General features: G+C 41.3%; 1 protein-coding gene across 4 annotated transcripts in view; it reads left to right on the forward strand.

Annotated features, from left to right (window-relative positions):
* ITPRID1 (ITPR interacting domain containing 1) overlaps positions 1-25,677 on the forward strand; it is a 121,431-nt gene that overhangs the window by 18,858 nt on the left and 76,896 nt on the right. For all 4 annotated transcript variants that reach the window (XM_013061498.2, XM_004762595.3, XM_004762596.3 and 1 more), the window contains 4 exons: positions 11,755-11,936; positions 13,224-13,272; positions 13,606-13,649; positions 23,044-23,095. In XM_013061498.2, the coding sequence (XP_012916952.1) occupies positions 11,777-11,936; positions 13,224-13,272; positions 13,606-13,649; positions 23,044-23,095 (305 nt within the window). In that variant the 5' untranslated portion in view covers positions 11,755-11,776. The remainder of the gene's footprint in view (positions 1-11,754; positions 11,937-13,223; positions 13,273-13,605; positions 13,650-23,043; positions 23,096-25,677) is intronic.

Raw genomic sequence — 25,677 nt, forward strand, 5'->3', positions numbered from 1 at the left:
TTCTAATCTGTTGTTCCTTCTATCATTATTTGTTGGGATTCTCTAAGAATAGCTTTCCCAACTCCCCACAGGTCTGCCTCCTTTAGATATTAGTACACATTATCTGAGCTCTCCAGGAGGTTTCCCTAATTAATATTTCCACAATGATGAGTGTCAATTTCCTATCTTCTAGGTGTTCTCACACTAATGAATTTCTGAGAATCTAATATGGTCACCTATTGTCTTTTTAGTCTTCATTTCCTTGAATATTTATAAGCTTCATTACATTTACATTCTTTAGCCCTTCGTACATGCTCCCTCCATTTTAACTAGGCTCCATGCACAGTGTGGGGCTTGAACTCACAACCCTAAGACCAAGACCTGAGCTGAAGTCAGAAGTTGAACACTTAACTGAATGAGCCACCCAGGCGCCCCGATTTCCTTTCAAATTGCCTCATTGCATTGTTTCTACTCCTATGTGTCTTCTTTTTATTGATTTATCATCGCATGTCATACATCCAGGATAAAAACGCCTTTCATGTCACATATACTGTCAACATTTTTATAGATTTTTTAACATTTTGACATTTTTATTATTTTTACCATAGGAAATTTTTAAACTCTTAACCGGTTAAATCCATTGCAATTTTCCTTCCTTGCCTTTGGTGTCATTTCACCATAAGCTTTCACCACCTCAAGATTAAAAAAACATTTACCAATATTTTCTTTGAGGACTATTTTCACTTCATTTTTTTCACATTAAATCCTTAACACTATTGGAACTCATTTTGATGAATTGTATAGGGGCTCTTGTTTGTTTTGCTTTGTATTTTTTCCATTAAATCTTAAATTCAGAAATAACTATAAATTCACACACAGTTCTAAAAATAATACGAAGTTTACCTGCCTTAATGCAGGAATCCTTCCAACATAGGTAACCTATTTCTGCATATGTAGATTTCTATCTGGGATAGGACAAATCCTATCAACATACTTAACAGCTATGAAGTTGTAATATCAGGACAGTTCCTCATAATCACTTATAAGGAATAATATCTACTTTCTTCTCTACATTCCCTGAGATGTTTATGATTATGATCATGGGGGAAAGCAAAGATGATGACACCTTTGATGTCAGAGGAGTAAAGAATATGTTAGAATATGCCTCTGTGGAATAATCCAGGTTGGAAAGAGGATTTAGACCCAGGAGCTGGCTTAAATCTTGATCTCTTCTCTTCACTACCAGCTATGTCTGTGTGTTCTTGGATAGAACACATTCTCATTGTAGTCAAGAATTTAACCAATATGATAGTTTCTTATTGGACCGAAATATGATGCAATTTTTATTGTGTAACAGTATGTTTTGAAACTTGAGATGTACACACCTGAAAATCTTTTAAAATTATATTTTAAAGACTTTATTTATTTGAGAGAGAGTGAGAGAGAGAGCATGGCGGGGTGGGAGGCAATGGGTCAGAGGGAGAAGCAGACTCCCCACTGAGCAGGGAGCCCAATGCAGAGCTCGATCCCAGAACACCTGGATGGGGACCTGAGCCGAAGGCAGATGCTTAATCCCCTGAGCCACCCAGGTGCCTTGTACACCCGGAAAATCTTAAAGCAAATTGATCAGTTGTTTTTTAAAGGTATTAGGAAAAGTGTATAGAAGGAAGGTATTATAGAGTCCAATTAAGAGTATTTTTAAGAGAAATAGTCATCTGCATTGGTTGGTAAGATTCTCCAGAGAAGTGAGCTAGTGTGTGTGTGTGTGTGTGTGTGTGTGTGTATATATATATATAATATATTATATATATATAATTATATATTATATATAATATAAATATATTATATTTATATATTATATATTAAATATATATTTAATATGTAATATTAAAATAATTCCATGTATTTAATTAGAGAGAGAGGGAGGGAGGAATTTATATCTATCTATCATCTATCTATCCATCTACCTACCTATTGTTGCTCACACAACTGTGGAGACTGAGAAGTTCTATGACCTTCCATGTGCAAGCTGGAGACCCAGAAAAGTTGGTAGTGTAGTCCAGTCTGAGTGAGAAGCTTGAGAGCCAGGAGCATCAATGGTGTAAACCCCAGTTCTATAGCATGAGGATTCTGATGTCCCAGCTCAACAGTCAGGCAGAGAGAAGGAGAAATTTCTTTCCACCTTTTTCTTCTCTTCAGGCCTCAACAGATTGAATAATTCCTGTCCACACTGGGGATAACAATCTGCTTTACTCAGTCTTCTGATTTAAGTGTTAATCTGTTCTGGAAACACCCTCATAGACACACCCAGAAATCATGATTAGCCAGATATCTGGGCACCCCCCGGCCGAGTCAAGTAGACACAAAATATTAATCATTGCTCTATCAGATAAGATGACTTGTGATTTCAGTAAGCTAACATTGAAGAACAGCTGTTTAATTGTTGCAAATCCACTGCTGAATAGCCCTTTGGTGAAATTTATGCTATAATTGTTCACATGCATTTTAATCCCCCTGTCTGGAATGTTTGTCTATCCATTACCCATCTTCAAGAACCATAGCCAATACTTCCCCTTCAAAGGAACATTTTTTATGTCCCTAAATGAGCATTCTCCTCCTTTAATATTTGAGAACAGTTGTTTTATACTTCTCTTAAAATGCATATTATGTTCTACTTCACAATATAGTTAATAAGTACTATTTTTTATAAAGGACTGTAAGTTCTTCAAAGTTTCTTTGTATACCATAGACAGTAAAATGTTTCATTGAATTAGTAGATGTTATTATTGCATTTATGTAATAGTTCATGCATACAATGCATTTTTATGAGGAATGACAAGTGCACATTACTGTCTCTGATATGACAGAGACTGTGAAGGTAAGTCATAATTCTCACCTCCTGAGAACAAAAACAAGAGTCCAGTATCAGAAAAATCATTCATTCTTAATCCACTGAGCCACCCAGGCGCCCCCAAAAATCATTCATTCTTAACAGTCATGGCTAATCCCCCATTATTACTCATGGTCTAGGCTAAGTGCCAAGGATAAAAAAAAAAAAAAGTCACAGTCCTTGTCTCCAGGGGGTCCATTTAGTTGAGTGGGAAGGGCAGAAGTGTAAATAAACTGATGTGAAAAGTGCTTTCATAAGGAGTTGTGCAGGTTGCTGGGAGTGCCAGAAGAGAGCTAGGATTGGAGTGGAGAGTGGTAAGGGAAGAAAGTTCTATGGAATGAGTTCCATCTGAACTCAGTGGAATGGTATCCAGGAAAGAGGGAAAAGCAGCACCAGCAGAGGGATCTGCAGCCCGCAGCAGCAGAGAGGAGGGCACGCTGAAAACAACAAACAGGTCCGCGCATCCAGAATGTGATGTACACGAAGAAACCTGGATAGCAATGCTACGGGAATGGAAGATAGCCCCACCACCTTTCATTCTCCTTCCCCAGAATGAGGCAAGGCAAATACGGAGAAGACAAGAGTAGGAATAATGAAAAAAGAAAGAATCATTGAGAAGGAAAAAATCTCCTTGAAGTTGGAAAGGGATTCGAACAGGGCTCGCAGTAGGTAAATCTGTTGATTCAGTGTTCCCAGCCTCAAAGGCATTTCACGTTTCTAGGAAGCTGTAGATATGGTTCTTGACTGTCATCTTAATACTCTTTTGCTTATTTCACCAGCAAAAGATGAAGACTCCAAGTCTGAGAGAACTGATTCTGGATTCCAACTTGGGTGCAACTGCCTTGTCTTTAAATCTAGCTTGCTCCTAAATGGCAGGAGAGAGCACCCTTCACAGATTTCACAGTGGGAGGAAGCCACCCACGGAGCGAATCATCACAGACTGCGTGTTCCTCCTAGCAGAGTGTTGACAGAACACTCTATTCTCTAGGCTCTGCTTCTACTTCACTGAATCACTTGGAAATCTTTACCCATATTTATGGGACTTTGATACTTGGACAGGGAGGAAGAGCAGAAGGGCATTCCTGGCCTGGCTTTATTGCTTGAGTTTTTGAGTTGTCTTCTAAATAATAGGAACAGTGTTTTTATTCTTATCCTTTGTATAGTTTTGATGGTCAGACCTTTAAAATATTCTTATTTATTTATTTATTTTTAAAGATTTTATTTATTTATTTAACACAGAGAGAGAGAGAGAGAGAGAGAGAGATCACAAGTAGGCAGAGAGGCAGGCAAGAGAGAGAGGGGGAAGTAGGCTGAGCAAACAGCCCGATGCAGGGCTCCATCCCAGGACCCTGAGATCATGACCTGAGCCAAAGGCAGAGGCCTACCTCACTGAGCTATCCAGGTGCCCCTAAAATATTTTTAAAATGTGAGCTCCATTGGTCAATGAAGAGGTTATGTGGAGGCTAGAAATAGAATAATCATCTTATGGAATCATCTCATTTCATCCAGTTTTCATATGTTGTGCAAGAGGAAATTACATTCCATGACAACTTGAAACCACATACCCAATGTCATGCAACCAATGAACTATTTGTTGATTAATTAAAATAAATTACCTTTTGTTTCCCTGGTGATGAGTTAAGATCTTTCATCTGCTGTTAGCTGGTGGAAGGCACATAAAAGAAGGTAAAAGAAGGTATTTACTCAGATAATCTTGGTTGAAATAGTGGAAGTGGACCTCAAGTGATAACCCAGAAAATTTTGCTTCAAAGTGGAGGTAGTGAATATATATTGAAATATATGTGCATGTATGTGTGCAAATATATATGTATCTGTATAATAATCTGATCATTTGGGGATGCCTGGTGGCTCAGTCGGTTAAGCAAGCTGCCTTCGGCTCAGGTCATGATCTCAGGGTCCTGGGATCAAGTCCCACATCAGGCTCCTTGCTCCGCAGGGAGGCTGCTTCTCCCTCTGCCTCTACCTGCCACTCTGCCTGCCTGAACTCTCTCTATCTCTCTGACAAACAAATAAATAAAATATTTAAAAAAAATAATAATCTGATCATTTTTCTAGTTCAGGTTACATTGTTCTCTGATACCATAGCTATTCCTGGTAAGTTGTACCTTTAACATTGCTGAATATCGAAGTTTTATCAAAGGTTTCATAACCAAACTTGCAATGATACTTCTCAATTCCTTGCTAGCATCCACTTAAACATTAATTTATTCAGCAAACATATATTGAGTACATTATCCTACAATTACGATAGGAGAGCTAAGATCTCTGTCCTGAAGAAAATCTTACATGGTCAAACAGAATTTTAAGTACAAACTTATAAAACAATGTGAACATATTTTATAGTGATTTATACTAAACTATTAGATCACAGAGGAGCAATTAAAGCCATACTCACATAGGGAGAGCATGTAGATAGAGAAGATAAGAGTGGGCTGAGATTTGAACACTCAAAATTTAGGAAAGTCATGGGCTCCTGGGTGACCCAGTCAGTTAAGAATCTGACTCTTGATCTCAACTCACGTCATGATCTGAGGGTGGTGAGATCAAGCCGCATGTCAGGCTTTGTACTGGGCATGGAGCCTGCTTAAGATTCTCTCTCTCACTCTCCTCTGCCCCTTCCCCCACTCTAAAAAAAATTTAGAAAGGCCAACAAAAGATCTTGAGAAAAAAAGCCTTGAGTGAGATAGGAGGATATCTGAGAGAGCAAGATATATTAAAAAGAAAGAAAGAACGAGAAATAGAGAAAGAAAAGGAATGAAAAGATTGTTTCCATTAAGAGGAAGTGGTAAACTACTGAAAATTCTGAAATGATGAGAACAGATAGTTAAGTGTTAGCATACTGATTGGGGTGGGTAATAAGAGAGTGGGAGGTGTGGATAGGTCTGTACGTGGGAGCATTTGCTATGTGATCCAAATGAGACTATAAGTTCTCATTCACATACAGTTAACAGCAGCAGAGGTCAATGTGAGATATACTGTAAGGGCCTCTTTCTCACCCGCTTTTAAGTGACTTGATGTGAGATGTAAAAGGAATAGAGGAACTAAGGAAGACTCATAAGCTTTTGGCCTGAACAACTGCCTGAATAGTGTACCCCATTTATTGAGATGGGGACCAATGGAATAAAGGCAGGTATACAGGGAATCAAGCAGAAGTCAAGAAAAGAGTAAAGAATTCAGGGTGCTACATATTATGTTAAAAATGTAAGCATCCAAGTGAAGATGTCAAGTGACTAGGAATACCCCATTCTGAAGCTTAGATCCTCTATTCTAAGATGTGGAAATAGGAATTCAGGCATCATCTTGAGATAAATAGAAAACTAGAGTAGGAGTTGGAGGGAAGTTGAAGGGTCAAAGGAGAATCATTTTAAGATGAGAGACATGATAGCATGTTCTAAGCTTAAAGAAACAATCCAATAGGGAAGGAAAATGGTATCTAAGCAAAGTTTGTGAGTAAAATAGAGGCGACAAAGGATGCTTGAAATTGGGAATTTGAAGGTTGTTCATTTATCGTGTTGAAGTATGACCATAGGAACTGAGTGGAAGGAAGGGATACTGAAAGTGGGAAGATTATTGAACTCAGTGGTCAGGTGTTGATGGGTCATCTAGATTGACAATGAAATCTTCTAGGAGGATGACAGAGATACCATTCCATTTTTAGTAAATGAGGGTGAGTGTCCTGGATGTTGATGACAACACAGTCTGATAGCTTATGCTTCGAAGGAGAGAGGAAATGAGATCTGAAAGCATCATTGAGGAACGTGGAGGAACTCTATACTATCTCCAAGATTACGGTCCTTATTCAGTGGGTGGGGGAAAAAAAAAGCCACAGCCTGAGAAAGAGGCAAAGGAAACCGTGTTCAGGTTTGAATTAGAAAAAGGGCATGAAGGGACATTCAGTGAAGAGCTTAGGATAAAAGGGATTTGGTAGGTGACAGTCCCTGAATTCCAGAGGGCATAGGGTTTGGGAGTGCCTGGAGAAGGTGGAGATTGGGCCAGATGAGGCAATGTCCACTGCCACAGGAGCATGGTTCAGGGGCATGATGGGATTAGTCCTATGGTCTCCAAGTGTAAGAAGTATGAATCAGTTCTCTTAAAGTGTTAACCTCCCAGGGCTGGTATCTTAGTCTTTGGAGGGAAGTGAATGATATCAAAGCTCATGGTAATCATCTTTTTCAGAGCATGAGGGGCTCTCAAGGCTTCCTTTTTAAACCTCTGTGAGTGATGTCACAACTGGGAAGGGGACAGGTCTTCATGGAGCATATGGCTCTAAGTAGACTTCTCCTAAATTTTTCTGCTGGTGAAAGTCATTGTATATAGCAGGTGGAGGGGAGCAAGGAAGCCAGGACACCATTTGAGATCTTTTTTTTTTTTTTAATTTTATTTATTTATTTGATAGAGAAATCACAAGTAGGCAGAAAGGCAGGCAGAGGGGGAGTGGGGGAAGCAGGCTCCCTGCTGAGGAGAGAGCCCCATGCGGGGCTCGATCTCAGGACCCTGAGATCATGACCTGAGCCGAAGGCAGAGGCTTAACCCATTGAGCCACCCAGGTGCCCACCATTTGAGATCTTAACAGAAGGCTTGAGCAGAGGCAGCCATGACGAGGATCCACTGTAGAGACATAGGGATGGTGAGATTCCTGTGGACCTAGAATGCTTGTGGAATTTTTTTCCCATTATGATGTTCTCTTCTTGAGCACAGGTCTCCTTCACAAGTGGGGTCAAGGCTAGAACTACAGCCTACAATTATCAGTTATAACCTTGAAATTAAGACTGTAGTTGAAGGTATTTCCAAACTCTTATATGAGTCTCTAGTCTCAGGTAAATCTGCATTCTCATGGTCACAGAAATATTTTATTCTCATACTCTCCAACTGTATCTTCACAATTATTCAAACTAAGTAATCTCAAGACGACACAGGTTATCCACAAACTATGAGTGTCGAATTGATCTCCTATGGAAAAAGAATCCAACTATTACATTGACTGTTGATTCTTTTCCTATACTTGATGGTTATCGACGTGAAAGTGACCTAGAGAGGCAACATAAAGAAAGAAAGAAAAAAAACCTGATCAATATGGGTATTGATTGTTTTATATACATTTTGCATTAATTTTTTTTCCAACAGCCATATGAAGTGGTTATTTCCTACTAATTACAGAGATGAAATAGATTATCAGAGATGTTTGAAAATTTCCCCAAGGAGATGTCAGAAAAGCAGCAGAGCTGAGATTAAAATCTGGAGTTATCTAACCTGAAAACATTTATTCTTTTAACCACATAAGAACCAAGAATGCTGGCTAAAGCAGTTGGTGTCCCTTTACCAAATAACCAAGCAATCAGCTTACAGTTACAGATTATTTACCCTGGGCAGAGTTCTGTGCTGGGATCTATGGGGAACACACAGATAAATAAGGCACAGTCCCTATTCTCCAGTCTGAACAAGCTGTTTGGCAAGACAGCCTATTTGCAGAGAGGTGAAAAAAGTTAAATAACCCCAGAGGACAAGAATGTAACCATTGTCCCTGCTTCAAGAATCAAAGTATCAAATTCTGTGATTTCACTGTGGGCTGAAAGCTTCACATACATGGTTGCCTTTGCCCAAGTGAAAGACAATGTCATGTAAAGTTAATGTAACAACACCAATTTTCTTTCTCATTTTGAGTATTTTAAAAAATTATAAACTTGATAATATTTCAGTACATTTCTCTTTTTTGTCTTTTCAAAACACTTCACTTTAGTTTTGTTTTTACAAAATTGAGTTCTTGCGGCATATATTGGTTTTCATCCTCTTTTTAAATTAAACATGATAATTTAAGAAATTTCCCATATTAAAGGAAGTTCTTTATACACATAAGGGTTAATGGCATTATAATTAGGATATAAAAAAGGATCTGAAGACAGGGAAGGGACCTTCAAGCACAGACGGAAACATAATCCGAGATGAAGATTCACTTTGGACTAAGTCAGCATTGGCAAGAATTTGGTTCCAAATGATCCTGGGGATTAAGGGGTTAATCAGAGGATTGGACAGAGACCACATCCTGAAACCTGCCACCTGATCCCTGTCCCTTTACAAAGAACAGCTCTTCAGGTCAAGCCGGTGGAGGTCAAAGGAAGGACACCGGAGCATCCAGCATGAGAACTGAAGCATCCAAAACAGATTTGTTTACTAAGCGGAAAGTGATCCACTGAAACAGACCGGAACAAAAGGGTTTTTCTTTACAAACTGGTCCCTGACCCTCGCCTTTAGCAAAGGTTCCCACTTTTCTTGGCAGGCTTTTACTGCTCTAAAGCCAACTACCACGGAGCTGGCAGGGAGCATATCCTCACCGGTTGTGCGAGCCTGGTGGCTAAGGTCAAACGTGCCATTTTAGAACGGAAGTTTGGGGACAGACCAATAATAAAGCAGCACTTTTATCGAAAACTTTGATGATTTTTACAGCGTTCTTTTTGAAAAAAGGTGGTAGCTCGGTTAAAATTGGACATTGTAATACAGATGCAGCAATTTGAGGAATTCAGCTGCTTGAGAACTCTGGCCCCCACTACGGAGCAGAAGCTTTTGTGCTAAATATGACCCCACTTACCGCCGAGGCTGGTGGAGGAGCAGGACTCTCTGGGGTATCTTATTTTTCCATAAATCATTATTCTTTTCTTCAAACCCTGAGCACTTACTGAGTCTGAGCTCTCATGAATCTTGTTGAGCACGATTTTGGAGATTTTCCTTCCTTTCGAAATTGTGCATTGTCGGAGTTGAATACACACGCAAGATGCTTGGCATTGCCAAAGAGGACTTTTTTTTACTCAAAAGAGCCAAAGCGTGTGTAAAATTAAATAGCCAGAAATTAAATGCAATTCCTAAAGTTGATTTTGTCTAGTGTTATGCATCCTACTATACCAAATAAAAGTTAGAAATATAATCTTATCTGTATCATTTTTGCCTTTTATTATTTTATTTTTGTCTTGTGTTTGAAAAATTTTTTAACGTTTTTTTGTTCCCATAGAATATTCTGAGAGTTCACTTTCCTTTTTTTAAAAGATTCATTTATTTATTTTGGAGAGACAGAGAGAACCCTTGCAGGTGGGCAGAGGGAGAGAGAGACAGAGAGAGAAGATCTCAAGCAGACCCCCTGCTGAACTTATAGCCCAAAGTGGGGTTTGATCCCACAACCCAGAGATCATGACCTGACTTGAGCCAAAATCAAGTATCGGATGCTAAACTGACTGAGCCACTCAGGCACCCTCCAAAAGTTAACTTTCTAAAGTTGGCTGACTAAAAGACTCACTGTTAATTTAGATCTCACCTGTCCACCCCTTGCCATAATTTTTAAACAATTGAAATTTCTTAGTATTTGCTTTTTTTTATCATAAAATGAATAGCCATCACCATTGTCATTGATTTTTGCAGTAATTTACTATTGTAACAATAAATGTATATTTATACTTCAGTTGAATTACAGAATTCTAACGTATGAAGCAGGGAAGGAAACTCTCACTACCAATTGCAGCCAGAATGCTTACATATACTTAAAAGAAAATATTCAAATGTTTGTAATATATCTGAATGACTTGCCTCGATTAAACACTGATCAGAAAAGATGGTTTAAGTCACAGGGCCAGTGACTCTGGGTGAGTTTAGGGATGCAAGACATGCTGCTGAAATAGGTATTTGACTATTTAGTCATTTCTCTTAACTTGAAGCATAAATGAATGCAAATTCAAGTAGATGCCATGGAAAGGATTTAGTCAGAAAGTGTGGTTTTTGAAACCGAGCTTTGCTACTTTAGCTCTATATGTATTTATTTACCATCTATTCTGTGCTGGGAATTCAGTCAAATACTGGAGACAGACTGATGAGTGAGAAGGAGGCCCTCTTTCTTAATGTCCTGATAATCTGGGGAGTTGCAACAGTTTACTCCTCTGCTCTAAGCTTCTGTCCCCTCCTCTTACCCTGCAAGCCTCATAATGATATTAACAAAGGTTAAATGAGATAATGGGCGTGGTCAATATTTCTTGAGCAGTATGCATAATATATTCATTAATATTCTAACTGTCCCAACCATCCTATCGGTTAGATGGTCTAGCTTACTAATCACAGGAATATGCTTGGGGAACACACAGATAAATAAGGCACAGTCCCTATTCTCCAGTGCCTGGTTTGACTGCTCATTATTGGGCTGTCTTGGGTATGCAACCCCTCTGCTTTTCCAATTTACAATGAAATTGTGGCAGTTAGATTGCTTCCTTTGTTGGCAATTATTAGATAATGGATGCATGGAATTCAGCATAGATTCTAGCACATCATAAGTACTCACTGAGGTCAACAGTAATTACCACTCAGTACAACTTATACCCAACTAAGAAATAAGAGAATGTAGGAAGATTATATCATTTACACAAGGCGACAGAGTTGCAGAGGTGAGACTCATGCAGGTTGACCTGTTGCCAAAGCCCTTATTTCTTACATTCTGGGTTCTCTAAAAATATTTTTATAGATGTAATGTTGGATAAACTTGAAGGATACTGATTATGTTAATCAATACTTTCGATCTTTCTTCCTGGCTGGAGTGCCTTCCCAGTCCACCATTTCTTTGCTCCCCGTCCACATTGCCGACCACCCAATTGGATCCACCAGAGGGTGGATGTGGCCTGACAACAGGCAAGGCCACATTAGTCCCCAGTCTCCAGCTGCTGCTCCACCAAGAGGAAACCATTCTCCCTCACCGAGACTGGGAACTCTGATCAGATGGGTGAGCCAAGCTCCAGAAGACTGTGGTGGCCTACGAGCGCTCTGGCTTCTCCTTCTCACTGAATCGAGAGCCAGAAAGCGGGCTCATGGGGTCTGATTTGTGTGTCTCCGTGTTTCAGTTTACCGAATTGCTCTCTCACAATGGCGGAGAGGTCACATGGTTCCAGCAACTCCCAAGGAGGCCAAGAAAAGAGCAGGAGAGAGATCCTGAGGTCCACCAAGAGGGTGTGGACTCCCCTCGATGAGCAGCTGCCTCCTGGCTCTGAGGAGGAAAGCCAGAGTGTCATCATCCCCACACTGGGTGAGAACAGACCCTCAGGGCTATTGAAAACATTCTGCTGTGGGTGCTGAGGGTCATGGGGGCTTGGCTGGGGACAGATGATTCTGGAACAAACACTTGGCTTTGAAGATCCAGTGTTCCTGGCAGGATGCTACAGACTTCTGTGAAATGGGTACTTCTGACTTCCACCCACACACATTCAAAACACACATCTTCTTGATGGAAATAGACCAACTTCTCCCTTTCTACTTCAAGGTCCCCTCATCTCAAGTTCCCCAGGACCCTGAAGGGGCATGGAATCCATGCCAGACACCTGACGCTTCCTTCAGAACATCAAACATTCTATCGAAAGGCTCTTTTTGCTGGGTCTTGCATGAAGCATCCGTAATAATTTTAATAGTTTAAAGAGCCGTAAGTAGGAAAACACTTTTCCCTCAGCAGTGATATAACTGACAGTATTTCTTCTTTGCCCACCATCCAATTCATTCTACCTCTCTAGAGTCCCTAAATTGAAAAATAAGCACCTTGCTTGCCTACTTGGCCTTTCTGGTTCACCAGACCCCTTGTGAGGGGCTAAGTCAGTTACTTCACTGTTCGGTAGGATAAAGTCAAAGAAAATCAGACCAGAGTAGCCTGTAGCCAACCAGAAAGGAAAGAAATATTTATTGGGAAATACTGATTTTCTATCCTCTCCTTTTTGCCCCTCCACTATTGGTTAAGCCAGTGACAAAGATCCACCTTAAAAGACTAGTGCCTTTTTAACACAGGATGCCTTTGGCAATCCTGGGACTGTAGTGCAATTTGTCCCTGGAATGAAAGCAAATTTGGTTTAGAACCTGGCAGAGAACTCCTTGCAAATACACATCACTGGCTAGCTGCCTTAGGTAAACGTGATTCAATAAGGAGAGGGTCCATGGTGATCTATATCCGACAAGAGAAAGACAAAAGTCTGGTATGCTTTTTCACTCTTCATGTTCACACTAAGGTAATTTAAAAATTATCCTGACATCTCTTGTACTTCGGTGTTATTCTTTTTCCTTTTCACACTTTCTCTTTTTTCTTTCTTTCTTTCTTTCTTTTTCTCTTTCTGTTTTGATGTCAGTCATTTGGCAAGTTTATACTTCATTCTCAGGAAAGACTGATTATGGAAAGCAGGAACTTTTGCCTTGGGAAAATAAATAAATATGCCTTCTAAAACAAGTGTGTAACTATGTAGGAAATAGAGCTATGGGTGGTGGCTGGATAATAGGGTAGCATTATTTTAACTGGTGTGCTTTGATTGATGGTCTGTTTCTTTCCCCTTCATAGAAGATTCCAAACAAGCAAGTATTCAGCAGTGGCTGGACTCTGGATTCTTGTAAGTGTTTCTTCGTGCCTTTACACATATCTCTTGCAAAAATCTGTGAAAACAATGTGGGTAACTCTTCTGGGGCAAGGTGAGACAGGCAGGCCTACCTTTTCATTTTAACTGAGTGTATGAAGGATCTCTCTATTATTGCAAAAGTTATATATCAATTTGAAAGTACTCAACAGAATACTGTTCCAGTCCCTGGCTGTTGATTGCTTTTAAAAAGTCCCCCTGTAATAAAGCCTAGTTTTGCATTTACTCTCATCTGTTTAATTAAAATGCAATTTAGTATAATTGAGTTGTACACATTGTTTGACTCGCAATATTTTTGTTTCTTTATAGGGTCTCTGTAAATGAAAACTTTCAGCAAGTCATCGACCACACTGGTAAGACAAGAGAACCAGAATCATTTAGGCTTCGTGGACCTGAGTAAAATTGTTAAAACGTTTATGTGAATAAATCTTCTTAAAATGAGAATTATCAGAGCTTTCTAGAAATGTAATGGATCTCGAAAACCATCCAGCTCAATTGCTTTGTTTGATATATAAATCAGAGTCTCAGGAAGGATGGGGTCATCAGCAGCATGTGGGGTTGCAAACCAGGCCTCCTGCCACATCATTAGCTCAGACTCTACCAGAAAACTCACTGGGTTCTATGAAGACATTTTGCAAGGATGTAATTATGGAAATGCAATAGTCTAACTTTTCCTCTCACTGTATGGTACTTTTATGTCTAAATCTAGTTTCTTTCTATCCTCCAGTCTCAAAATTATATCCTCCCTTTCTAATGGTGCATTTGTTCTCAAAAAGAACAGATGACTGAATCCTATGGCAAACAGTGAAAGTATGTATTTCTGACGCAGAGAATGTATCACACTTGTTACACTGAGATTTGATAAGAATATTATAAAAAGAAAAAGAAATTAATTGCAGATCTCACAGTTCCCACATTCTTTAAAGAAAATACTGTATTTCATAGAAATACAATTGAAAGATGCACTCACAGTGCCCCCTACCCCCACCTTGGCTGGCTTAGTTGGTGGAACATGTGACACTTGATCTTGGGGTTGTGAGTTGGCACCCCACCTTGGATGTACAGAGTACTTAAAAATGAAAGGAAAAGAGAGAGAGAAAGGAAGGGAAGAAGGAAGGAAGGAAGGAAGGAAGGAAGGAAGGGAGAAAAATACATTCACATATTAAGTACTACTCAGGAAAATGAAACAGCAAGCCCTGGCAATTATAAATGAAAGGCAACACTGACTGCAAGACACTTCCTGATTTCATAGACGTTAAAATGTGACAAAATACGTGTTTTAAAACTGAGGAAACACCATAAATAATGTATGTTAAAAAAAATGACATAAATTAAGAGTTTAATGATTAGAGGGGAAAACTATTAGTCTACTGGTTACTTACTTGGCTGGTTTTAATTATTTCACTTCCTTCACTGACATCTTAAATTAAGATTGACCACTGGCTACAAGCTAGTTTAAATTTAGACTTTTTTTATCTTTACTGAAAATAAAAACAAAAAACCAAGTATATCATTGAAATTTCCTCTTTCTCCAAGCTTCTTTATTTTTTCTTAATATAAAAGTTCCACAATCCCCACATCTCTCAAGATGTTTGCCAATAAACTGAATTCTCTATTTATAGTAGTACAGAATCAAGAAAAGGCAAGAACTTGGGGTGCCTGACTGGCTTCATTGGTAGAGCATGTGACTTGATCTTGAGGTTGTGAGTTCTAGGCCCACACTGGGTATTTATTACTTAAAAATAAAATCTTGAAAAAGGAAGGAAGGAAGGAAAAGGGGAAAGGGAAAGATATGGCAGGGAAGGGAAGGGAAGGACTTAAGAAATGTAGCCAGGATGAGATGTCAGATTCCCCTGATGTTTCATCTTGCCCAGGGCATGGTGGGAGGCCTGGTACTAACTCTGGGGTTGTCAGTAACTGTATTATTAAAAGCTTCATTTCCCAGAAAGAGACATCATGAGACACCATGGTCTTTCCACCTTTGAATCAAGTCGATGAAGTGTAAAGGCACAGACAGGAGGTGCAAAGCTGGAGGAAAGACAGGCTAGCCAGCAGAAATGCACAGTTCCCACTTGCCAGGTCCTTTATCTTCAGCGAGGGTTTTAATAATAATGGAGTAGCCTCTTACAAGTTTAATTGAGCCTTCACTTTTACAAGGCTCTTTATGATCTATCATATTTTAAACTCCGTAACCTGTGTGGGAGCAAGGCTGGTATTCATCTGAGCTTTGTAGGTGAAGATTCTGGGCCACAGAGTGATCAAGCACTGTGACTTGGGGGCCCATCTGGTTAGAAGGGGGCAGAGGAACTCGAAGCCCAGCGTCCCATCAGCCCTCTGCGTGCAGGTCACAGCCACGATGAGACCAATAAATGCAGAGTTCAGAGAAGCCAGCGGTCATACTTAAAACATGTGGAAACTAGAACAGGACAAGCTGGTAACCTGAAGGTCATGGTGAGGGTGGCAAGGAGAAGAACTGTGGTGAGATGAAAAGAAACTGAAGAGAAGAGAAAAGAGGGGTCGCGACCTGAGGGAAAATCCCAGAACAACTTGTGCAATCCTAGCATTACCCAGAGTGGTACATTCGTTCCTAGGTAATTTGGTACCACTGACTCGATGGCTTCGAACAGAAATTTGTTCTCTCACAGTTCTGGAGGCTGGAAGTCTGAAATCAAGGTGTGGCGACAAGGTCATGCGCTCTCTGAAGGGTCTAGAGAAGAATCCTCCCTTGCCTCTTCCTAGTGGCAAGTGGCTCCTCAAAATTCTGGGCATTCCTTGGCTTGCGGTGACAGTCCTCTTTTCTCTGCCTCCATCTCCACACAGCTGCTTTTCCCTGTGGGGGGAAAGCTTTTGTCTTTTCATAAGGACATAAGACCCACCCTAATCCAGTATGACCTCACCTTTACTAATTATATCTACAAAAACCCTATTTCTAAATAAAAGACACAATCTGAAATGAGATTTCAGGGGCGCCCGGGTGGCTCAGTCAGTTAAGCATCTGCCTTCAACTCAGGTCATGATCTCGGGGTCCTGGGATCGAGTCCCACATCAGGCTTCCTGCTTGGAGGGGAGTCTGCTTCTCTCTCTGCTCCTCACTCCACTTGTGCACGCTCTCTCTTTCTTCTCTCAAGAAAATAAATAAAATCTTTAAAAATTTTTTTAAAAATAAAATAAGATTTCTGATACAGAAGTTTGATTCAACCCAGTACAAGTAGAATATATTCTAAGGCTGGTTTCCCTCATTGATCATGCCTGAGCCCTTCATACAATGAAGCAGCAACGAGATCCAAGTGGTTGCTCTTCTTATAGATGACACAGGGCCCTCTGTAGGAAGCATTCTAGTGGCCTCCAGGTCTTGGACTGAGTCCCAAATAAAATGGGAAGGGGGTAGTTGGCATAAGGCTTTAGGGGTCCTATTGCTGAATTCCTTGTGAGTTTAGAGATGGCCAAGTCGGGGTGTTGGCCTTTTATGGTGACTCTGGCTTTCATGCTGCTTTGTGGTCACCTAAAGTCTCATTTTCATTAAACTAGAATCTGGCCTGGGGCACCTGAGTGGCTCAGTGGGTTAAAGCCTCTGCCTTCAGCTCAGGTCATGGTCTCAGGGTCTTGGGATCCAGCCCCGCATCGGACTCTCTGCTCAGCAGGAAGCTTGCTTCCCCCTCTCTCTCTGCCTGCCTCTCTGCCTGCTTGTGATCTCTGTCTGTCAAATAAATAAGTAAAATCCTTAAAAAACAAACAAGCAAAAAATTCCTAGAATCTGGCTGGCCCATTTCCCATTGTGCTCAGTACCATTATGCTAGATGAAAGCCTTAACTCTGGGCACTTCAGCATCTTCGTCAGGAGAACTAGGAGGGGAGAGAAAGGAATATGTGTGAAGAGCACACAGCCTAGGTACCTCACCTATATCATCTCTTTTACCCAAACCGAGATCTCCCAAGGTAAATATTACAGTCACTAACTTTTGCAAGCAGGAAAATGAGACTCAGAAAGGTTAAGTAACTTGCCCAAAGTAGGCCAGTGAGTAGGTAAGGAGGTCAAGATTTGAATTTGAATCTGTCTGACTCAGTAGCCGCATTGCCTCTCCAGAGGCCCAGGTCATTTACGCTGTGTGCTACTCACGGGAGCCCCCAACAGGAAAGCAAGGCCTGCATCTATCTCGCTGTGAGGAAAGTCAGAGGGTGAGCATTGTGGCCGAGTTTACTGACTCTCCAGGTCACCTGGCTCTGATGCACCTGTCTTCAGAGCCACAACACAGTCCTCCGGGATTTAAATTTTTTAAGAGTAGAACTAATTTTTTTATGTCAAAAAAAAAAAAAAGGTGCATCAAATAATTCCTCTGAAAAGCCACATGAAGGTTGGCTGGCTGCTTGCCTCCCATGACTCACTGAAGTATTTCACAAAGGATGGTGTCTCGCTGTCTGTCCTGTCTTCTGACAAATATTGGCCATCTTGGCTGAGTGGTCTGGCGGTCTTCTTAGTATCTCCAGAGCCTTGTCTGCTCTGTGCACGTGGGTGACTTATAGGGAAGACCCTTATGGGCATCCTTCCATTTTTTGGCTTTTCTCTTTCTGAGAACCACCACCACTGGTACAGATCGGCTCCTCATACTTGTCACCAACAACAGAAGCAAACGCAAGTTTGATTCTCAGTTTGTGCTCTCTGAGGATCTGTGGACATTTCTATAACCACAAACACAAAGGACAGTCAGAACCTCTTTGAGGTCAATTGGGGTGCTAAACGGTACATGGCCATGGATGTGAAGGCCTGTCTTAGGCTGCTGATTCTTCCTAATCCCAGATTCCATATTAAAACTATGTATAAGAAAGCCTAGGGAGAGAAGTTGGTCTTTGACGCCCATTTCCACCACCAAGGAACAAATTAGACTTCGACACCTTTGCCCTGTGAGAGTACATTGGAGTGACCCTGCTGGGGTGGACACCTACATGAATGCCTGTGTCACTGGGGAGCTTTATAAAATGTGTGCTTGTTTAATAACACAGCCATACATAACTGTGAGGGGAGAAAAAACAGATCCAATGTTTACAGAAAAAAAAAAAAGCTTTTGTCAAAGATCGCCTTGGATGCATTGATTACTTGGTGGGTGGTTAATTTATTTGTCCTTTTGATATTTAGATATATCTTCTCCAATCCCCAGAGAGGTCCTTGAGCAATAAAATTACCCTTTCCAGAAGGAATTTACTCAATAAGAACTACAAAATCAAATTCTAAAATCTGTGGCCTAGAAGCTGAGGTCGATGCAAATCCAGTTAAACATAAGAGATGCTCCTTTAATCCTTATCAAACAGAAGCACCCAGAGCAAAGAATTGTGCTGGTAGAGAGGCGCCTGGGTGGCTCAGTCAGTTGAGGATATGACCTTGATTTCAGCTCAGGTTGTGATCTCAGTGTCGTGAGATCAAGCCCCATATTGGGCTCTCCACTGGGCATGCGGTCTGCTTGGGATTATCTCTCCTTCGGCACACACTCTCTCTCTAAAAAAAGAAAGCACTGTGCTGGTGGAGAATACAAAGATGTAGAATGCATGGCTCCTGCTCTTACATATGTCATGCTGACTTCCCAGGACCGTTGCAATCTTAATATAACTGTGCCCATGTTTCACAAGACCCTCTTATCTTATCCCCTTTCATTGCCATCCTGATGCTTCATCTTTCTTCATCCATGCCTCCTGCCATAAAGTCTTTCTTGTTCTGTTCTCCTCTTGCTTTCTTTTGAACCATGCCTCAGGTCCCCCATTCTCTGTAAGGGGCTTCCTGACACCCGCACTAAGAGCCTCAAGTTCTCTTCTGCACACCTGCCACATCCGTGCTGGGTTCCACCCATATGGTACTTGGCCCGTGCTTCCTCAAATTATTAGGGATACGAGCGGCCTCACTAACAAAATTGTAATTCCTGCTGAGGTAGGAACGATCTCTAACACATCTGATTTCCCCAAAGCTAGTCAACAAAAGACCTTCGTACAACTAGTCCATAATGAAGCTGATGTGAGTCAGATTGGGAAATCTTCAAAGAAGAGTGACTTGAGCTAGTCAAAGAGCAATGTGGTTCTGAAAAAAAACAAAGAGGCAAAGGAAGACAATGTCACTTGGTTCAAGGAGCTAGAACAAAGGCACAGAATGAAAAGAAAACCAAATGTGTGCAGGAAAGCATATAGAAGACGGTCAAACTAGAGAAATGGTTTCATGCTGGGGAACAAAGGTGGAAATTCTTCTGGTAAATAGGTTGTTGTCTGGTTGTAAACGCCTTAAAATCCAGAAAGAGGGAACCACACGATGTATGACGATCATCTCAGGTTCTAGTCAAAGGAGAGGTAGTCGTAACTGGGGTCTGTGTTGGGAGGATTTCAAGACCGTGTCTTTGACAGAAGGTCATGAATAATTAGTGATAGTTGCCATAGGTGCAGCACTGGGGAATTGAACCAGGCGTGTTACACACTTGCCATGTCTATTAGAGTGAGTTTTGAATGGTTTCTGAGGAGAAAGATGACAGATTCCGCTGTTTATCTTGGCGAGAGGAAAGAAGGGGCACATCTTGGGAAGACGCTTTTGAGAACTCTCGGGCTTGAGGTCTCTGGGGCTGGGGCTCCACGCTGGAAGAAAAAGGAGGAGTCAGCTGCATCCGGGAAATAAGCAGCTAGGCGAGCAGAGAAGAGCAGAGTATGGCTGCCTACAAGGTCTTGAGGTTGAGTGTCAGGGAGAAGGAAGAATCTTTTATTTTGTAAGAGTGTAGATTGAAATCATAAACAAATTGGGAGAAATAAACGCTGCCGAGGGCCTCTGCTCTGCGTCTTGGTCATGCAGGAGTTAAACATACAGAAAGCTGCAGAATGCTATTATTTTAGAGCCCTGTGAAAATGTAATTTGATTAGTCTATTGGACGATATTCCAAAGAACCAAATGTCTTCCATGAATCAGTCAGAAATGCTTAGGAAAACCAAAATAAAAAATGCTTTCTAAGCCAATAAAGGTGCTAATTAGTGCCTTCTGCATATCTCACTACATCTTCCACAGTAATACAGTTTGCAGGGTTAAGTGTGGTGTCTGCTGCCTCAGATGGCAGAAGTCCACCTCACAGTCGGGAGGGCGGCTGGAGACTCAGAACTGGCATTTTAACCCATGCGATGGGATGTAGTGAGTAAAGCGGAGAACTTTTTTTTTACTTTGATTCTCTTCCAACTCAACCCTTATGAGCCTTGAGCCTTGGGGAGAGGAGGACATTATTATGATTCTTTCTTTCTTTCTTTCTTTCCTTCTTTCTTTTTTTTTTTTTTTCTTCATCCATCCACCATTGCTTTTAAAGAGTAAAATCTGGTTTTAAAAACCTACTAAGACTGTCATAGAAGGTGAAAAAAAAATGGAGAAAAATAATGAGACCAAACCATTAGAGATACAAGAAGGAAGTAAGGAGACCCTAGCAGGCAGGGCCTTATGGGATGGATACAGGCACATTTCGCAGGTGTCTCGCCTTCAGCCTGGAGCACGATGCCTACAGAAGCTTGAGGAAATGCAGGGTACCAGGAGCAGTTTGTCTGTCCCATGGTGGCATTCCCTAGGTGTCAAATTCCTGTGCTCAGAGGCAGCGGACTCAAATGCTCCCGGGAGCCAGGAGGATAACCGCTTATGAACCAAGTGAGTAGGATGGAGACTGCACATGTGTGCCGCACACGTGGCCTCCGATGCATTGCTTTCCGAAGAGATCTGGGCCGACACTGCCTTATCTTCGAGTTGTAAGGAAATTCTAGGAACCCCAGGACTGGAGAGAACTGGGCTGCCAGCTGGTGCCTCTTGGTTCAGGTTCATTATTGAAGAGGGACAGAGGGAACAAGGACCCAACCCTGACAAGCCCAGGAAGTTTATCTTACAAATTAGCAAAGTGGAAAAACAACTACAACTGAACTAAACTAAAACCCAACAAACCCTCCAACAGGCAAGGGATAATACTTTCATTCTGTCTTGTGAGACTCTCAACCGCTTGGCCCAGCACTGGAAAGGCACATCGTGGGTTTATGTTTTTCACTCCCTGTGACTCTCAGGTGACAGAGTTCTATTTGTTCCATAGGGCAGAGATTCATGGAAACTGCACTCTCGCTACCTTTTAAAACTGTAGTTGTGTGTTCTGGGCTTAGTTAAGTACTCACTGTCTGCCCATACCTCATGATATGCTTCAAGTTTTTATCTTTCTAGACCAGTGTTCTTGTCCCATTCAGCAGGGTCACTGAGCCTTTGAAAAAACAGCTGGAAACTACACATGTTCTTATCTCCACCCTCAAATTTTGGCACTCAGAGCCAAGGTCACAGATACCTAGAGATCTGTTCATAGTATCCTACCCAGACAAGAACTCTGGCTCTAGACTGAGGAGCCCTTTATTATTTTCAACCTTTTTTTTTTTTTTTATGTTTCAATCATTTAGGCTTGTTTTTCCAAAATTTCTCCCCACCTGCATGTATTTCTTACAGTGAAAAATTTATACTTTCTCAGGGGAGTGCTGGGTGGCGACATTTCCAGTTTTATACATGTCACACATTCGCACCCAGAAAAAGCCACTGTGAGAGGAAATGAGAAGGCTGGTGAACTTTCGGAGGAACTGGCCCATGTTCTGAAGGTTTCCCTCTGCATACGTCTGCTGCCGTAGCATTACATCGTGACACAGATCCTGAAGGCTGCCACGGCTCGTTCTGGAGCCTCCCAGTACTGAGCTCTTCTAATCTGTCCTCAGCACCACTAACCAGACAAATGGACTGTCGGCATCGTCTCTCTCACATTTATTCGTGTGCTCAAAATCCATGTCCTGACACATACATATAAACTCCTCTTTCTGGTTTTCAGATAAGCTCCGGACATGCTGTTGGCAGTGTGGTGTTTTGAAAAGAAACAACAGCAACAAATAAAAATAAGCTGTGGCGTCCTGCTGGCCGTGCGAAATACATTTAATCTCTCTGAGCCTCAGTTTGCTTCTCTGTTAAGTGGGGATTCATAATACCTATTTCATAGATTTGTCGTACGAATTAACAGGGACGGTGCATACAACATGCTTAGCCCACTGCATCCTATAAAGTTAATATTAAATAAATGATGCTGTTATTGCTATAATCAATCACCAAGGTAACGATGTATTCCCAGACCTGCTACTTTTGACTGTGTGATCCCGGGCTTATTACTCGACTCCTATGAGTCTGCTTCCTAATCTGAAAAATCAGGATAGGTCCTAAATTTAAGACTGTCATGAGGATTAGGAGATAGAAATGCATGGCGGGTGCTGGACAACAGTGGGGTCCTCCGTGTATCCTTTTGCTTGTCCCCACACTCACTCCTTCATCTTGTGGACCATGAGTGAGTCTTCCAAAATGCCCTATGCTCTCATCAGACTTGCTACAGACACACTTTGTGCTTGGCCACACCTCTTTTCCTTTTATCAAATTCTACCCCTTCTTAAAAATCCAAGACACGTACCAGTTTCTCCATGAAACCTTTGCAGGCTACTTCCTTTGCCACCGACTTCCATCTTGACTGAACAAGTACATTTCTTCACGTTGTTGTCACACCATTTAGCCATTAATTACATTCTGTCTTGTTCGCTGCAGGGATGCCTTCTACCTCATGCTGATACCATCTCAGATACGGAAATCAATCCCATCTTCATTCAGACGAGGACCAGAAAATCTTCTATCTTAAAGGAAATGAAGCTTCTTAAAAGAAATGAAGCTTTGATTAATTCCAATCTTTCTTTGTTACAGTTTCTTTACATGAACAAGAAATGGTGCACATGACCGTGAAGGACTATATGAGGTAGGTGGTGGGACCCGTGTGGCTTCACTCGAGTATTTTAGAGCCACATCTTTCACAAATGAAATGGAAATGAGGAGACTTCTTAATACCACCATGGAGCTTGGGATCTTGTCACTGGTTTAGCTACAGCACCCACGATGCTTTCACAACCCTTGAGAGAGCTAGAGGTTCTTTCAATGTCATAAAAGGGTGAGCAAATTCAATCAACGAACGCTGGCATAGGGGTGGGGAAGAAATTTAATTAAAACACATGCACGGGGTGCCTGGGTAGTTCAGTTGGTTAAGCGACCACCTTCAGCTCAGATCATGATCCTGGAGTCCCAGGATCGAGTCCCACATCGGGCTCCCTGCTCAGCAGGGAGTCTGCTTCTCCCTCTGACCCTCTCCTCTCATGCTTTCTCTCTTTCTCTCTCTCTCTCTCAAGTAAATAAATAAAATTAAAAAAAAAACACATGCATAAAAGGCATTTGACTATAAGACAACTGTCCAGAAGAACCTGTTCATGAAAGAGTTGCTTTCGTATTCTCACATAGTCAGTGTTATTCATCACCATGCTCTTTGCTGGGCAATAAGACAGTTGACTTCTGAACAACATGGCTTTGAACTGTGTGGGTCCACCTACATGCAGACTTCTTTTCAAATTCAAGTATAATTACCGCACAGTTTTGGGTTTTGGTGTACAATGTAATGACTCACTAATTCTCTACATTTCTCGGTGCTCATCAAGATAAGTGTACTCTTAATTCTCTTTCACCCTTCCTGGCACTCACCTCCCCTGTATTTAAGAGTCTGGGACTTTATGTTTATCTTTTTTTCCTTTGTTTGTTCATTTGTTCTGTCTTCGGTTCCACATATGAGCGAAATCACATGGTATTTGTCCTTCTCCAACTGAAGTATTTTGCTATGCAGATTTTTTATAAGTAGAATACATTACTATAAATGTGTTTTCCTTTTGATTTTCTTCATAACGTTCTCTTTTCTCCAGCTTACTTTATTGTAAGGACAATTTTTTGTATATGACATATAAAATATGTGCTAGTTGACTCTTCTCAGTAAGGCTTTTGGTCAACAGTAGGTTATTAGCCATTAAGTATCAGGGGAGTCCAAGCTTATACATAAATTTTTGACTATGGTGGGGGTCAGTGCCCCTAGCCCCCATGTTGTTCAAGGGTCACCTGTGCATAAGATTTCCAATGTTACAGGTAGAGAGCAGTGAGAATCTCTTAATATGAAGGTAGACTAAGTCTCAAGGTGGTGCCTGACAGTGGGGACAAGAGCATCACCTCAAAACTTAATAGCCTTGAGAATTTTTGAGGCCCATCCCAGACACTCTGAGTCAGGGAATCTGGAAGTAGGGTTCACAAATCTGTGTTTTTGCAAACCCTTCAGATGATTCTGAGAAACATTCTGGTTTAAGAACCACTATCATAGACTGTGAGCTTTTTGAAGCTGGGAACTCTGTTCCCATGCCTCAGCCACCCTTGCATTTTCAACATAATCTCAACTCATTGAAGACCAAATATTCAATACTGTCTCTCTGTGAGTCCCACCAATTCACAATCAAAATGCTACTTTGTCTGTCTTCCCCTCTGAGCAGATTAGCTATTTTTGTTGCCCACAGAATCAGAGAGCCCTAAGGGACCCTAGAAGTCTCTCAGGCAACTTTCTCATTTTGTTGAAGAGGAAAATGAAAGCCAAGGTCAGTGACTCACTTCTGCTTAGAACTGTGACTCTACAGGGATTCTCCTGGATCCTAGGCCTGCAGTTTCTGAGTGGCTCTGATGAATGTTACAAAGGGAGGTGTGATCCTCAAACCCAGAATGAAACAGAAATATGGCAGGCTTAATACAAGCTGAGGGGAGGCAATAAATAAAAGGATATCTTCTGCATCTCGTCAGGGCTCCCAGCAAACTCAACCCTCTGTTAAAACCAGAATCTTTATTATTCAGAAACATATACTTTCTCCACCTTAACGTGGAGAAGCAACTGAACGAAGAGGCAAAGACCAGCTATTCTGACCACCTGTGGGATGAGGACTAAGGCAAATTCAAGACAACTTTGTCTCTTAGGGAAACTTGATATCTACATGGTGCTCTTTGCTTAATTCCAATCTCGTGCCACCTGGCTGTTATGACTGATGAGGATGGATGTGTTGATGCTGTATCCGAGCTCTGTAACACTGAACTATGTGACAACAGGGTTTCATTCTGTTTGGAAGTGCTTCCAAAGGACTTGTAAGGCAGGCCTCTTTGGATAGAGTGACACTTTTTTTTTGTGGTAGTAGAGGAGTTGGTTACTATTGCATATGGATGGCCCCCGGAGCCCAGGAGACAGCACTGAAAGATTGTGAACCGTGCAATATGGAACCTTTCACCATTATGGGAATTAAGACGGAGTCACGTCAGTGACGGCTCACCGTACCTCTTTCACCACACAATTTTAACTTCTTCAGAAAGTTGGTGCCTAGCAGAGCTGTGTTCCTGAAAGGTTCCCCAATGATTTGCCATCTGTCAAAAGTGAGACATTCTGTCACCTTTATAATGAGCACTAGCGGGCACCTAACACTTAAATTCTCACACCTT

This window comes from Mustela putorius, unplaced genomic scaffold (genome assembly GCF_011764305.1).
Source record: "Mustela putorius furo isolate JIRA1106 unplaced genomic scaffold, ASM1176430v1.1 tig00003845_pilon_pilon_pilon, whole genome shotgun sequence".
NCBI classification, from domain to species: Eukaryota; Metazoa; Chordata; class Mammalia; order Carnivora; family Mustelidae; genus Mustela; species Mustela putorius.